This window comes from Salvia miltiorrhiza, chromosome 5 (genome assembly GCF_028751815.1).
Source record: "Salvia miltiorrhiza cultivar Shanhuang (shh) chromosome 5, IMPLAD_Smil_shh, whole genome shotgun sequence".
Classification (NCBI taxonomy): domain Eukaryota; kingdom Viridiplantae; phylum Streptophyta; class Magnoliopsida; order Lamiales; family Lamiaceae; genus Salvia; species Salvia miltiorrhiza.
Window position 1 is genome coordinate 5750570 of NC_080391.1, and position 16914 is coordinate 5767483.

The 16914-nt window shown below is 36.1% G+C and overlaps 2 protein-coding genes across 2 annotated transcripts; both read right to left on the reverse strand.

The window, feature by feature from the left end:
* Window positions 1-372: 372 nt before the first annotated feature.
* LOC130985460 (serine/threonine-protein kinase-like protein ACR4) lies at window positions 373-1752 on the reverse strand. The gene is made up of 2 exons (XM_057908445.1): window positions 1154-1752; window positions 373-1068 (listed from the first exon to the last, which is right to left on the reverse strand). The coding sequence occupies exons 1-2, from the start codon at window positions 1539-1541 to the stop codon at window positions 458-460; spliced, it is 999 nt and encodes a 332-aa protein (XP_057764428.1). The 5' UTR covers window positions 1542-1752; the 3' UTR covers window positions 373-457.
* Window positions 1753-10858: 9106 nt separating this feature from the next.
* Window positions 10859-14439, reverse strand: LOC130985461 (receptor-like protein kinase HSL1). The gene is made up of 2 exons (XM_057908446.1): window positions 11688-14439; window positions 10859-11478 (listed from the first exon to the last, which is right to left on the reverse strand). The coding sequence occupies exons 1-2, from the start codon at window positions 14284-14286 to the stop codon at window positions 11096-11098; spliced, it is 2982 nt and encodes a 993-aa protein (XP_057764429.1). The 5' UTR covers window positions 14287-14439; the 3' UTR covers window positions 10859-11095.
* Between the last annotated feature and the right edge of the window lie 2475 nt (window positions 14440-16914).

Consider the following 16914-nt stretch of genomic DNA (forward strand, 5'->3'; position numbering starts at 1 on the left):
TTTTCGGATATGATAAAATAACTCTACAAAATCATATGTTTTGAGAAACATGTGAAAGGAATAGCAAGGTATAATATGACACTTATTTCGATGAATACTGGTACATTTAAAAATAAAAGATAGAGCATAATATTAAAATATTGAATTCCATTATAGAATAGAATGTTGACCTTTTTGTTTATTAGTAATAAACAAGTATGCAAAATATCATAACTAGAATGATTTCTAAACTTGTCTTTGCAAAATCCACACTAATTCCCATATCATTATAATTTAAACTCAAGATACGTAACAACCCTCCCAAAAATCATGTTAATTCATTAATTTCCGTTTAAAATTCTTACCATATTCAACCTAATTGAAACAAAGAAGTTACAATCTCAAGTGAAATCAAATAAATTAATAAACAACAATTCTATACACACCTTGGTAGTAACAATTAATGTAACAAATGAAATCAGAGAGCCATCTCTATACTGTTTAAAATGGCGGCGACCTGCGTCATCGAGGGGCGATTTCTCCGGCAGTTGGCGACGCAGGCCAACGCAACCTTGGAGAAGCGAAGAAGCGGGCCCACATCGGTCGGAATGGGCAGCCTCGGATCCAACAACTCATTCAACCTCATTCCTCTGATCAACGGCAAACCCCACTCAACCACCTCATCACTCCTCCGCCCGCTCAGCAGCTCCAGCAAAACGACGCCGAATCCGAAGACGTCGCATTCCTTCGAAGCCCCCTTCTTCTCCTTCCAATACTCGTCGTCCACGTACCCCGCCAACCCCTGCCGCTCGCGCGGCGCCAGAAAATGCAGCCCGTAGTCGCACAACCTCGCGCACAGCTTCACGTCCACCAGTATGTTGGACGGCTTCACGCAGCCGTGGATGATCGGCGGCGCCACCTCCTCGTGCAGGTACTCCAGCCCCCTCGCCGCCCCCGCCGCGATCCTCAGGCGCCGCCGCCAGTCCAGCAGCGCCGCGCCGTCGGGGTTCTGGTGCAGGTAGAAGTCGAGGCTCAGCATCCCGCCGAATTCCATCACTATAATCCTCTCCCCCGGGGCCTCCGAGAACCCTACCCAACATTTGTCTTTGTTATACTTTTTAATAATTTAGTTAAATGAACGAAATCGGGATAAGGCGATGATTGATTGGCGTACCTGTGATGGGCACCACGTGGGGATGATCGGCCAAGGAGAGCCATTTGAGAATGGAGGAAAACCCGAAGCCCGCATTGTTGAGCACGAGGCGGGGGTGGATTCTCTTCACCGCCACCAGCTCCCCCTTGGGCGTCACCGCCGCGTATACGGTGCCGATCCGCCCCTTCCCCACTATCCTGCGGTGGTTGAACCCGTCGGTGGCGGCGTCGATCTCCATCAGAGGATACGACGGCGCGCAGGGTTTGGCGATCGGGGTTGATTCGCTGTCTTCTTCCTCGATCGCCTTCTTTCTGCATAGGAAGAAAAGCACCGCCGCGAAGATCGTGATGCTGGTTGCCAGAATGCCCAGAAGGAGACTGTAGATCAACCTCAGTTCTACATAACTCATCCCTCCGGTTTTTATTTAGAAAAAAATAAATTAATTAAATTTTGGTGACAGGGGAAGGGAAGTGAGGTGAAGAGTTTAATTGGTTTTGGTTTGGTATTAATGGGGTTGGAATCTAAGTTAATATTGGAAAATGTTGTTTGAAAAAGAAGGTTGGATTGGTAAGGGAAGGTAGAAATCTTGCTCATATATAGTGTGGTTATATGTTAGGTTGTTTTCAGCCATTCAACTTTGGTTGCTTCTTATTTCCATTTCAAGAAAAAAGAGTAAAATAATATTGCCTTGTCCCTAGCTAATTAGTCAAGATTCATACTACAAGCAAGTAATGACCGATGGTAATTATATCATGAGTAGGTGCTAATTGTACAATATTAATTATCTAATTATTATGTACTTAATGTAAGATGGAACGCAAAAATTTGAGTCATTTAATAAATATTGCCACCATTTTGTCTAAATTGTCTTAAAATTACTTCTCGTATGAATTAATGCACAAGTAGAATTTGGCGGGTTTAATTATTGAGGATGCCTCAAACTCAAGAAAATAAATTACTAGTGAGGATGCCTTACTTTTTCAAATGACAAAGTAAATCTATACAATATATTGATGTGAAGTATGAGTACATTAATTTCATAAAGAAAATCTCATTGCAATAATGAACTCTAAAAAGGAAGTAGATTAATTGTAGCAGCGTTTGTGATTGAATTTGTTAGATGGGGCATCAAATCAATGATGAGAAGATACTGAATACATTATTGCATTCGGACTTGTCTGTAGATAATTTTCTAACTAAATATTATCTCTCAACTATTCCTATAGTATTATATTTTCATGGACTTTTGTTTCTTCACAAAGTTACAAATCAAGGATCAAAAGGGTACAATAATCAACAGACCCATTATTTTAAAATAAAATAAAAAGGAAAAAGAAAAAAATGGTTAAGTGTGTATGTAATGTTAAAGTATTTAGTAAAATGACGCAATTAGCTCAAACAATTTCGGTACATCTACTTCCACCTAACTAATTAAACTCGAAATTAAGAATCATTTTCGAGCTATAACAGTTGTATAGTTGCGATGTACTTCCCAAGACAAAATATTGACCTCAAACATTCTCGAGCTCAAACAGTTGTATATAAATTATCGAATGAATTTTTTTAAAAAAATATTATGCACACCAATTTTGAAATTTGTATTAAAATTAATTAATTATTAATTTTTTTTTCTAATTTTGCTTAGTTATTTTATGCTGAAATGACTGTCTAAAATTCTATGTGTCCAAATTCATTGCTCAACCCTCTTTGTCGAGGATTATGAGGTTCACTTTGTGTCACTCGAGCTTCTTCGTCAAAGAATCCTTTTTAGGGATGAGCAAAATACCTGAAATCCGAATATCCGATCTGAACCAAATCGAAATTTCAAATTTGGTTCAGATTTTTCTGATTGGATCGGATTGATAATTTTAAAATCTAAAATTTCAATTATATTTATAATATAAATAATATTGTAACATTATATATATATATATATATATATATATATATATATATATATATATAGGGGCGCGCTCTAGTGAGACCCCCTATTTTTCGTGTAACATGAGTACAATGAATAAGACATATAATACTAATGAACAAAACGTATATCTAATGAACAAGATGTATATACTGATGAAAAATAAAATTTAAAAAATTCGTAATGAATAAGAAATATATACTGATGAACAGAGCCGTATATACTGATGAACAATGCAGTATATACTGATGAATAACAAAATTTAAAATATTCTGCTCCCTCCAAGATTCGAACCCTGCGAAAAAAAATCACCCTCCAGATACAATATCAGCCATAGGATTGATGAAATAAACGCACCAGATCATGCCCTAGATCTCACTAAAATTAGAGGGTCTCATTGGAGCGGCCCCCTATATATATATATATATATATATATATATATATATATATATATATATATATATATATATATATATATTAGTTCTTAAATAGATGAATATTTCTAAATTCTAACCCTACAAATCATAAAAAATTAATACTTACTTCGTCCCACAAATAACTTTATAACTTTTCTTTTTTTATTTGTCCTCAAATTTTTTTTCTTTTTCTATTTTTGAACACTACCACATCATAATTAATTCTTCATTTACTCTTGTTTTTCACTTTTTCACCACTCTCAGCAGTAATTATAATACATTTTCACTATTTCTATTACACTTGATGATTTGAGAAATAATACGGTAAATAAAAGCAGTAAACGACACCGGATTTACGTGGTTCGGTCGAGAAGACCTACGTCCACGGGGGTTTTGGGGGTTTTCCACTATAATTGAGAGAGTATTTTACAGTTTACAAGTTGTAGGCTAGGAAAAAATAACTATCTCCCTTTAATCTATGCATCAAGACCCTATTTATAAGCTTGAATATAAACTTAGGGCATGTTTGACTTTTGAGTTAAGGGCATATTGTGTATTTAACTTGTCTTAACTCTCGGTTTGGTATTTTAATTTGTCAAAAGTGAAGGCCCTAAAATTAAGGCTTGGCCCGGCCTTAAACACTGTTACACAGCGCAAATAGAACCGGAGCCCTCCCCCGGTTACAGTAGCTCGATGCTACAGTAATTATTGTTTAATTTTTCGTTCACACAATTGCCCCCAATTCCCATCACCACCAACACCACTTTGCCCTCGCCGACATCGCTGTTCCTCACCAACGTTCACCGGCGATCAGTAGTTTTTTTTTGAGGGGTTTTGCAGGGGGAGGGAGGGATGCAGCGGTGGGCTGAATCTTCTTGGCGGTGGGACGGGCTGGCGCTGGAGGGAGTAAGGCGGCGATGCGCCGATTCTTATTGGCGGTGGGGCGGCGCTGGAGGGAGGGGGAGGCGGCGGTGGGGTGAATCTTCGTAGCGGTGGGCGAGTCGGCGCTGGAAAGAGGGAGGCGGCTATGCGCCGATTCTTATTGGCGGCGCTGGAGGGAGGGAGGGGCTGAAGTGGGAGGAGATGAGTTGTTTCTTTTTTTGGGGTTTTGCAGGGGAGGGGGAGGCGGCGGTATGAATCTTCTTGGCGGTGGGCGACTCGGCGCTGGAGAGAGGGATGCGCTGCGCCGATTCTTGTTGGAGGTGGCGGCAGGACCTGGAGGGAGGGAGAGAGGCAGTGATGGGGGGCGGGGGGGTTGGGATGGAGGTGGCGGCAGGGAGAGAGGCGGTGATGGGGTGGGGTGGGTGGGATTGAAGATGATGGGAGAGGGAGAGGTTGTAGCACAAATTTGGTTCTACGAAAATTTAACTTCTATTTTTTAATTTAAAATTTTTAATTAATTTAATAGTATAAGGTTAAAATAGTAATTTCACTATTTAATCTATATTTTAATTTAAATTATCAAACAATTAATTCATGCTATCTAAATTTTAACCTTGATTTATCAAACACTAGGTTAAATTACATGGGTTTCATTTCCTACCATGGGCCTCCTAGTTAATAATTATCACTCCTTAACCTACATAATTTATCAAACACCCCCTTAAGGCCTTTGGGCCCATTAGACCCCTAAAGCCCATTAGCCCAATGAATTAAGCCCAAGCCCCATTATTCTAATCTACATCTTGAAATTGAGCCATCAGAGCTGGAAAGCGGAGCCGAGCTGAGCCAAGCCGAGAGTCAGGGCAATCCTGTATCAAATATCAGAAATAACCACAATAACAATAATAATAATAATAATCATAACTAGAAATATTCCCGTTTATGTTTAGCACAGCGCTGGTGCATATTTCAGTCCTCATCAACACTATACTACAATTTTGTCTTAAAAATCGTGCTTTGTGTCTTAGTAAATTTTTGGGGAGACGGAGATAGTATTAAATAATTTTATTATGTAATTAATGCTTTATGAGGGGGGCTTGTTACGTCTTATTGTACATTGAAAAAGCTTGTTAGCGGTGATGCGTAATTTTGTTGTGACGGTGCAAAAAAGGAAAATTTGCACATCACACCCCACAAGAATCGCAAATTTTTATTTCTATATCAAAAGAGTCTACCCTCGATTAGCATAAATCATTTTTATACTCGAAAAAAATAAAAGTATTAAAGACTGTTTCGTGAACTAAAGTCTACGATTTACGGGCGGTAGGTTTATTATCATTATTTTTTCTTAAAATACATATCTTTGAGATAAAATATCAATTTCGTTAAAGTAATGATATATTAAAACGAATATACAATTCTTAAACAATATAGATCTTGCTCAAATTAAGATATTACTAGTTGTATTACTCTCATACGAACTTGTAAGAGATATTAAAGTTAAGCAAAGATCTTATGTAAGAGCATTTTACGAGTCAAGATTTTATAAGACAATATTCATATTTGAATATAATCACTAACGAAATCTCAAATATATCATAGACTCATAGTCATAGGGGTATGAATATGACCTTAGAAATTTTGACATGTAAGACGATCCAACATGATTTTTTTATTTGAACAAATGATAAAAATATTTTTCTTCCTTTTTTACTAAATTAGCAGAGAGTGCGTACATTGCACACAATTCATAAGTTTTACATTAATAAATTGTTCAAGTTTAATAATTTAATAAATTTTACAATATAATATAAAAAATAAAAATTATTCCTTTTATGATTAATATAAAATAAAAAATGGTTTTTTAATTAATTTAACGATGGAATATAAAATCATATAGATTTTTAATGTATATTTAATGAATTAATATATTGTTACGGTATTTTTGGGATATAATTCTTCTTATTTTAGTAGAAAAGTGAAGTGAAACCACAAATATATTTTTAATGTAGCGATGAGAAATGAAATCGGATAGAATTTTTATGTAAATCTAATAATTTAGATATTCGTGCATATTTTTTTAAAAAAAATACTATATAAATTAATATATTCTTTAAAATATATTTTATTGAATATAGATATTTATTTATAAGCCTTATCAAATAGCTACATATATATCTCAAATAGATAATTTCTTATTTACAAAATTACCTTTAAAATAAAATTATATAATAAGCCATTTATATTTTGTACCCAACATAATTTTTATATTAGTATAGATTCTCGCAAACACTGTTCGAGAATTTTGATTGCATATATGAATTTTACGAAGGGTCCAATTTCTAATAAGGCCAACAGCATATAAAAGTAGGATCTTGGGCTTCTATATTATATACTATTTGGGCTTCAAAGTATTTCTGGTTATTGGACACTCTTTGGGTTAACAAGAAGCCCATTATCATTTTGCAAAGCTCATTTTCTAGTAACAAATAGTATCAGAAAGTGCCTACTGTGGATTACATGCCCATTCAAGATTCAACTCAGATGTGTATTAAAACTTAAAAGATAGACAGAAAGCTCTGATACGTACTATGTGTGCGTGCGTGTGTGTGTAAATAACAATATAAAATTATTGTATTTTTTTTTTTTGGTAAGAAAAGCTTTTTATTCAAAAGAGGTACCAGCGGTACCAAGCTTACAAGATTCGGGAGATCAAATCATTAGAACTCCAAGAGGAGAACTTCATCTCATTTTTTAAAATACCAAAGCATCTATTCCAGCTCCACAATCTAGCTTTAAGCTCCAGCACCAGGTTCTTAGGCTCCCAGTCCTTGTTCTCGAACCTTTTACCATTCCGTCTTTGCCATAACAACCAACAACATCCGACCCAAATCGCTTTCAACAATAATTTAATAAAATTATTGTATTAACTGTTAATATCGAAGTGATGACAAATGAAAAGGATCTAGATCTATTTAAATATAGAGGAAAATAAAAACCAAATGACAGTAAGAGATTCATTAACCATCGGAATCGGACTAATCTATTTCCAGCAATAGCATTTGATATTATTGAGAAAAGTTCGTTTAGCCATTTAACTATTATGTTTGTTACATCGACTTGAGTTATAGATCAATTTTGTATTGTGGTGCATTAAATCCTTAAACAAATTAAATATATAGTTTCTTAGTTTAGGCAATTCAAACAGTTAATTGCTTTCTTAAGCACTAATGGAATTTGCTCTCTTACTAAGCTGCGCTTTATGATGTAAAAGCTCTAGAGCTATATATGTGGGGAATGGAAAAAAAATTCAAAATGATATGAATAATTTACAAAATATAAAATTTCCTCAAACTATAATAATTAACGATACCAATGTTTCAGTCCTCTTAAATTGCGGATATCCTGGTAATTTTTGGTGCGGTTGGAGAAATGAATTTGAAATTAAAGGCTGCGTACATTTGTAGAGGGAAAAATTAAAAAATGCGAGTAAATGGGCACCTAAATGTATGAAGTGTGATGAATTTTGGAGTAAAATGCATTCTTGGGCATTAATGAGAATTTGTATAAGCGACGTCACCACCTGGCTGAATTACGTGAAGTTGAGGCTTCTACAGATCTGACAGAATTTAGAAAATCCAGAAATATAGGCACCCATAATATTAAATGCGTGTATTAAATAAATGGTCACACACAAACACACAGCGTCCCTTTCCCACCGTTTGGACAGCGATATTATTTCAAATTTTTCACAACTCTTTTTTTTTTTTTATCGGGCAAAGTCATGTAAGATGTTAGTAGTTAGTTCCCCATCCACTCCAAGAACCACCTTATCTCTCCATTTCACAACTATCTGCTATGTTTTTTATATGCTTCAGTTTACCAAGCATTAGATAGTTGAGTTGCTAGATGGATGGATGGCGAGTCTAAATTTTGAATTATTGTCTAACGAATTCGAAATAAATAGGCCTAATTAAAGAATTCCAAATAAATAGGTGGAAAGTAAAAAAAATTGAACTTGAGTTGATTTTGACAATAAAATGCAACTCAAATAATTAGATGTTTCCTCATTAATTATTAAATCGGGGATTGAGTCATAATCACATGAAAAAATGAGGAACTGTTATTGATCCCATTTATGAAAGAAAAAAAAAAAACAGACATTGTTTAGCATATAGAGAGACTTGTTTAACATACTATGAGTTTGAGATAATAATAATTGGCAATGCTTTTTTTTTTTTTTAAATTTGTTACAATCAAAGAAAGGGAAAAGTATACTCACGTTCTAGTTCTTAGGTGACTCGAACCCCCGACCTATTAGTAATACTGGCAAGAATGAACCTTATATATTAATCATTTCAAATGGGCGCCATATGCGATGACAAAAGATACTAGCATCAATCAATTAAAATATATAAATTAAATACAAAATTTACAACAATGTCATTTTCCTTCTGACAGACACTGATAATTGTCGAATTAATTTTTTATTACTATTGTCCAATAAAATTTTAATTGATTATTTTAGAATAATATTCTTACTATTAATAATGCATTAATAATTAATACTCCCTCAATTTCATTTCAAATTGCCCAAAATTATAGGATTGGGACGGAGGGAGTATATTAATAATTATATGTCAAGTAAAGATGAACAAATATTTTTTAGATTCTAAGTTCTATTGTGTATGTGTGTGTAATGTAATTTCTTAATGTACCATTGTCTGTCTATGAAACTGCAATTTGATTATACAGAGAAAAAAAATGCCCTATATATGCAATTATTTTATAAAATATATACATATTATATATATATATATATATATATATATATATATATATATATATATATATATCTATATAGGGTTGGGATCTATGAAGAAGTAACTATATTTCGTTCTGAATAAGTCAATAAATTTACCGAATAAATCACGCGACCGCATGAATAGTTATTTTACTGAATAAACACGTACATTTTTCGTTCATGCGCTTGCGTGATTTATTCAATAAATGTATTGAGATATTCAGCCTTCGTTGTTTCCTTCTACATTTAGCATTCTTTATTGATCCCTTCCCTATATATATATATATATATATATATATATATATATATATATATATATATATTTAGGATCCACATATATAACTATAAGGGTGTGTTTATTTTGACGTAATAAAAAATCCAAACAAATGGTATAAATATTGAGCAGCACATCTTTCCTTGAGAAATGGATTATAACTAAAAGAGTGATATAGTTTCATATCACTTTACGAGGAGTGTATAAATATATTATCATTCAAACCAAACAAGCAAATATAAAAAAATGTGATCCCATTTAATGATAAATTTATACCTCATTATATTATTCCTTCATTTAGATATGGATAAAAAGCAAACACACCTGGTTGTATTTAGTACATGTAAAGAGGAGTAACAATAATGTTAATGTACATATTATTCATGTATAAAAGAGTCATTAAAGTCTATGATATAATTAAATGTTTGTTAGTATTTTTATTTATTGAATTGTTTATAATTTATAAATAATTATATTATACACGAACATAATAGATTAATAATGAATTTATTTTACAAATAGGTAATATCGAGACACGTACATTATGTGCATCGCAAATACTAGTATATATTACAGACTTTAAATTAGATCATTTAGACGACGAGTTCGAACAAATATGTAGTGGAATTAGACTTTAATATATATATATATATATATACACACACATTGTAAAGCTTATTTTCAGACTTGAATTTTATGAAAAGTTATAAGATAAAGAAGAAACGCTACTCTTTTTTTTAACAGACAAATAAAAATGTTTCCCCTGAAATACAATACATATATACAGGGGGGAGCAACAATGGGGCCAAACCGCCAAAGGGGCCATAATAGGCCTCTCTGAATTACAATAACAATAATAAAATTGTCAATCGTATCTTATTTCCTTTTTCACAATATATTCTTTTTATATACTCAAATTTTATTAAATTTCGTGCCCAAGCAAATTGCCATAATCTTGGCGAACGGAGAGAGTACTTAATAAGTATTTAAATAATTTTTATCAACCTATTTTATCTACTTTTTACACACTTCTTAATTTTCGTGCGCAAAAATAATGGGACGAAGGGAGTAATACTTTATTTTAGTTAATGTATTTATTTTTCATGGTAAGGTTTCATTTTACAAAACTCTTTAAATTATGTTTAAATAGACCCCCTTACTAGTATAATTAAATAACTCACGGAACAAATCGACTAAAATGATATAGAACCTTATCTACTTCCTAAACATTTAATTTCCTATGTGGCTGCATAGATTAATAATTAATACTCACGTGAAGGAACACTTTTACATAAAGATATTTGAGAAGGTGGGAATAAGAGCAACGGCTTCAATGTGCAATTGGGGAATTCAACTGACCAGAAATCCGAAGCAGTCAGTGGCCCTATTTTGCAAGAGGAGTTTTTTCGCTTTTTTAGTGCATTACCACTTGAGGAAAAAATTTACCATTCCAACGACTAAATCAAATATATAACCAGTTTCCCCAATTTGATGCAAGAGATATTAGGTACATACATAAGACAAGGTATAAATGCAGAATATCTCCAAACAGGGTAACAAAACCTCATTCATTTACATTTCGCAACTCCCCCTCACCTAATATGTATTCACCTCAACTTTGTTTTTTCACCGAGGCTGAGCTGCGGTAAAAAAAAAATATTGGGACTCAAGCGACGCTGTGTTGGTCGGAGGCGTCTTGATAATAATAAGGCGTCAGCTTGCCATCTTTCTTGTGGTGGGTTCCGTTGGCGATGGCTTGCAGCATTTTGACGACGCGTCTCATGGAGGGGCGGTTGATGGGGAGCGGCGAGGTGCAGAGAAGCCCTATGTTGAGGACTCTGCATATCTCATCCTTGAAGCAGGAATCGAGCCTCGGGTCGATCACGTGCTCCACGCCCTTCTGATCCACCGTCGTGCACACCCATTTCACCAAGTCCTTCTCGCCAAACTCCGGATCCACCGGATGCTTCCCCGTCACCAGCTCCAGAATCACCACCCCGAAGCTGTATGTGTCGCTCTTCTCGTTCACACGAAGCGTGTAACCGTATTCTGAAATGCCAACAGGACATACATTTGTTAGTTACACTTCAAAATTCACATATGCCATAGCGCTCCAATTGCAAACACAACACACAAATTCATTGCAGCATTGACATATGATCACCATTATGGACATCCAAACAACACATTAGTATATCATATCTCATGAAACAGTAGTTATAATTTAGGTAATAGGCAAAATTGATGAAGAAGGTAACCTGGAGCAATGTAGCCACAAGAGCCTGCAATGACGGACATAGAATGAGTCCCCTTGGCATTGCAATCAACCATCTTGGCCACACCAAAATCCGCAACGCGAGCTCCAAACTCGGAATCCAGCAATATATTATTGGACTTGATGTCTCTGTGAACGATGGCAGGAGCGCAATCATGGTGCAAGTAGGAGAGGCCGTCAGCGGCATCCAAGGCGATCTTAAACCTAATCGGCCAATCCAACAAACCGCCTTTGGTGCTGTGAAGGAGATCACCGAGGCTGCCATTAGGCATGTACTCGTAAACCAAAAGCTTGCAATCCCTCGTGCTGCAACAACACCATAACTTGACGATATTCTTGTGCCTAATCTTCCCCAACGTCTCCACCTCGGCCTCAAAACCACCGTTGCCCTTCTCCAAATCAACACTATCCTCTGCTGACTTGGGACGCCCCCAGAGCTTCTTCACGGCAACTGCCTCGCCAGTGCTCAACACCACCTTGTATACCTTGCCAGACGCGCCGCTTCCAATCACATTGTCCTCATCCAGAGCATCCAATATCTCATTCTCGCTGAATCCCAGCTTGTGAAACGACATCAATGTCCATTTTGATCTATCCATGGACCTCTTCACCTTATTGAAGTTTCTATACTTGAAGTAGAACCACACCACACCAACAATCAGCACCAATCCAGCAACTATGAAGATCGATCTCAACAACCACATATACCTCATATCCTGGATTCCACCTTTTCCCTCGCACAGACCATCAATGTCTCCACATAATCCTGGATTTCCCAAGAAGCTATCTTTATACATTTCCTTGGCATACATGGCCGGAATATCACCAGAGAGGCGATTATTAGACAAATCGAGCCGATTAAGCTTCAGGTTCTGCAATCCAACAGGGATTTTGCCAGATAACTGATTTCCAGATAAATCGAGATAATTAAGAACAGCTAACTCCCCAATTTCATCCGGAATATTCCCTGAAAATCCATTATTTGCCAAATTGAGCTCATTTAGCCTCTTCAGAGAATGAATCTCAATTGGGATTTGACCAGATAACCCATTGTTATGAAGATCAAGCTTCACTAATTGCCCAAGATTCACTACACTACTCGGCAAAGACCCCGATAGCTTATTGTCGTTGATCGAAATTTCCAGCAAACCATCCAAAAACCCGATCTCAACGGGCAAACTACCGGAAAAGTAGTTCCCTGACAAAATCAGCTGAGATAAGTTGGAAGCGCCGGCGATGGTCTTTGCAATACCGCCGGAAAACGAGTTTCCGGCCAGCTCGAGTAGTGAAACGTGTGGAAGCCCCCACAAGCGCTCCGGCACCTCGCCTGAAAAGCTGTTGTGCCCTAATCTCAAGCGCAACAAGCTACGACATTCCCCGAGGCTCGCCGGTATTTCGCCGGAAATTGAGTTCTCAATTAATAACAGCTCCTCGAGAGCCCCGTTGAGACACAAATTTTCCGGCAATGGGCCCGAAAACTTATTGGTTGAAACATCGATCCACTTTAACGGCGATCTTTTACCGAGATTCGGCGGCAATCTTCCAGATAAGTGATTCTGGAATAGCCTCAGTTCATACAAATTCGGCGAATCAGCAATGCCGCCCGGCACTTCACCTCGCAGGTTATTCTCGTACAGATTGAGCGACTCGAGCGGCAACTCGCACAGCTCGGCAGGAATCGGGCCGCTCAACTCATTCATGGACGCGTCAACACGCCTCAGCGACGTCATGTTCGACCAACCAGAGCTGGGCAGCTCGCCCGTCAATGAGTTGTTATACAGCTCTAGCTGAACCATGCTGGTCAACTCAGTGAGCGAAGACGGGATCGCACCGCTCAACGAGTTGTAAGCCAGGTCCAAATCGGTTAGCCTGCCGAGTCGACCCAGTGACTCGGGTATCTCACCGATCAAATTCGTCTCAGTCAGCCACAGCACCTCGAGATTGGTGAGGTTGCCGAGCTCCGGCGGGACCCGACCCGGAGAAAACGGGTTGTACGACAGATTCAACTGCTTCAGAGTCGAGACGTTTCCGAGAAATGCGGGTATTATACCATCGAGCAGATTTTCCACCAATGCGAGCACCTCGAGCTTCTGGAACGTTCCGAAACTGTCCGGGATCAAACCGGAAAAGTTATTTCCGGTCAAATCGAGATACTTCAAGCTCGGGAGGTCAGCTAACGTGCGCGGGAGCTCGCCGGTGAGGTAGTTCTGCGCCAAGTCAAGGTGCTCCAACGACTGGCACAAAGCGACGTCGTTATCGCGTAGAGTGGAGTTGATGAAGTTATCGTAGAATGAGATGGAAATCAAGTTTCTGAGGCGGCAGAGAATGGAAGGGAAGGGGCCGGAGAGGTTGGAACTGGAGAGGTCGAGCGACACGACGGAGCCGGTGGCGGGATCGCACACGACGCCGTTCCATTTGCAGGGCGTGGCGTCGGTAGGGTTCCAGCTGGCGAGGACGGAGTTTGGATCGTCGAAGCCGAGCTTGGCTTGGAGGAGGTACTGGCCTTCTTGGGTGAGGCAGAGAATAAGGGGCGAGGATGAGAGGGTGAATAGGAGTAGGAATATGAGGTGGTGGTGCGGCATTTTGGCGGTGGAGGAGATGGGAATGCGGTGGGTGGTGGTTGCCGCAGGAGTGAAAAGGTGGGCAAGGGAAAGTTGGGAGCTCAACTAGGACATGTTTGTTTATGGGGTGGACAGATAGAAATCGATACTTGAATTTTTCAAATATAAATAGAATGCCACAAATTAAATGGGTATTTTATTTAAATAAATCGAAAAAGACAGTCACAGAGAGAAGACAAGACATCTCTGTCTTGATTCAATACTACGACTCTACGACCTTCACTTCCATCAAAGAATTACACTAATCGTTGTTTACACAACAAAATTATTCTTAAATTCAAAATGATTAAAATTATACTTTCCTAATTTTCGTTAAAGGGGATTTCGGATTGCAGTATTAGATAGAATTAGTCATGTAGTAGTATAATACTCCATCTTACTTGATTGAATTGATACAATTTGTTATTTAATCTCGAGACAAGATCACGCAGAATTAATCATGATTTATAAATTTTGATCTACTTTTATGACAAAAATAATTTCGATCAATTCAATCTCAAGTAATTTCAAAACAATTCAATCTCAAATAACCGAACACCCCTTAAATTAACATAAGCAAGGGAGGATACCATAAACACTCATGATTTGTATGTTAGATGGTTACATACATATCACTCTTCATGGGTAGATAATATATATAAAAAAATATATAATAATTTAAGGCGGTGATCGGTTGGCTGAATTAGATAAAATTTAATCTCAAAATAAGTTATTATAAGTTGTTTGGTTAGATGGACCTGACTTGTGACTTAATTTCAAGACAATATCACGTAAAATTAGTCATGACTAATGTGTCTTGGCCTCTAACAGACTAGGACAAAATTTATCTTGAATAATGTTGGACCCCCTTAGTCTTGAGTAATCTCGGGCTAATATAATCTCAGCAACAGAACGAATTTTAAGAGGTGCTCGATAAATGATAAGATAAGATTAGTTTTGTAATATCTTGTGACTGAATAGATACGATCTGGTCCTTAATATTGAGACACTGTCACAAGAGTAGTCATGAGTTATGAGTCTTAATTTACCTATCACTGACAAAAATAATTTTAGGTGTTCTCTGGTTAATTTAACCTTTAAGAATAATTTAATCTCAAAGTAACTCAATATCATTGACATAATTAATCACAAATATTTTTTATACACTTGAATAAGACATGATTCTCTATAGCTGTGAAGCGAGTTTTGAATGAAATACACTCGTGAAATGTGCATGAACTACCTGCTTCATAGTTCACACTCACAGAGATAGAGATTGAATTCGAAGAGAGAAGCCATGGAATAAAACTAGCGACTTAAAATTTATCGTGGTTGATATAATTAAACAATGTATATTTATATGAATATCATCATTTTCACTTTCTCAGTTTGACTCATCTCATTAAAGTTAGATAATGTCAGTCAGAAAAAATTTTGGTTGATGACATGATTGATGAAGCATGTAAGTTATAAAATATAATTATCAAAAATAAAAGTATATAAGTTATGTCATGTAGTTTCTTTAATTTTAATACAGTTACTAGGCATCAAAATGTAGCAAAAATTCGCATAATATTTAGTCAAAATATAAACATTGCAAATGTATAAGTTTATTAAAGAAGATGCGGAAGCATCAGACTCCACCACCACTCCTTCCTGGAAGACTGCGGCCGACAATCATATTGGAATTTGCGGCTTCTAATTTTGTGACAATGCATTAGATGTGTAATTAAATGGTTGGTATTGAGCAAATGGGATCCTCTGTCCCAAAATATAATGTGTACCACGTGTACCACTCTTCATTTCTTTATATTTTTAAATTATTTTTTATTCAATTTTAATTTATTATACTTTTATATAATATAAAGATAATTAACAAGGGTTCACTCATCCATTTAGGGTTTATAATTATTTTTTTATATTTATTTGAATTAATAATAGATTATTTGGGTTCATTAATTCAAAGTTAGGGTATATAATTTTTTTAATTTCAATTTTTCAATGATAAATATTAATTAGAGTTTATAATATAATAATAATTTTTATTTTTATAAAAAACAATTTATAAAACAAAGAAATGAAGAGTGGTACACGCGGTACACACAATATTCTAGGACAGAGGATCCCATCTGGGTATTGAGTCGCTGATAGATATTGCCAAAGAATTTCGAAAATTCATAAATTTTAAATGTGTTCACAGGTAAAAATATCTCAATCCTTAAATTGTAGTAGCATATAAAAAACTTATCTTCGGTTATACGTACAGGCAATTTATGTGGGCATTTTCAATTTTCATTTTTCGCAATATGTTAGGTAAAAGATTCTCAATATGTTATGTGATGTATTTGCTATATGCAGATTGCATAATTGTATGTTTTGGTGGGAATATATTATTTATTGAATATTAATTTAAGGAGATTGTATTATGGTGTATTAACACTATTGAGTGAAAATAGCAAAAGATATGCAAGACACATACATGTTTAACTAGTATATATGCATGATTTAGCTTCGTTAATTTTCAATCAAATAAATTTACTTCTATCGTTGGAGTTTCTTCAACATTAATTATAGCAATTCTACGTACAAAAAGAGAAACATGTAAAAGAA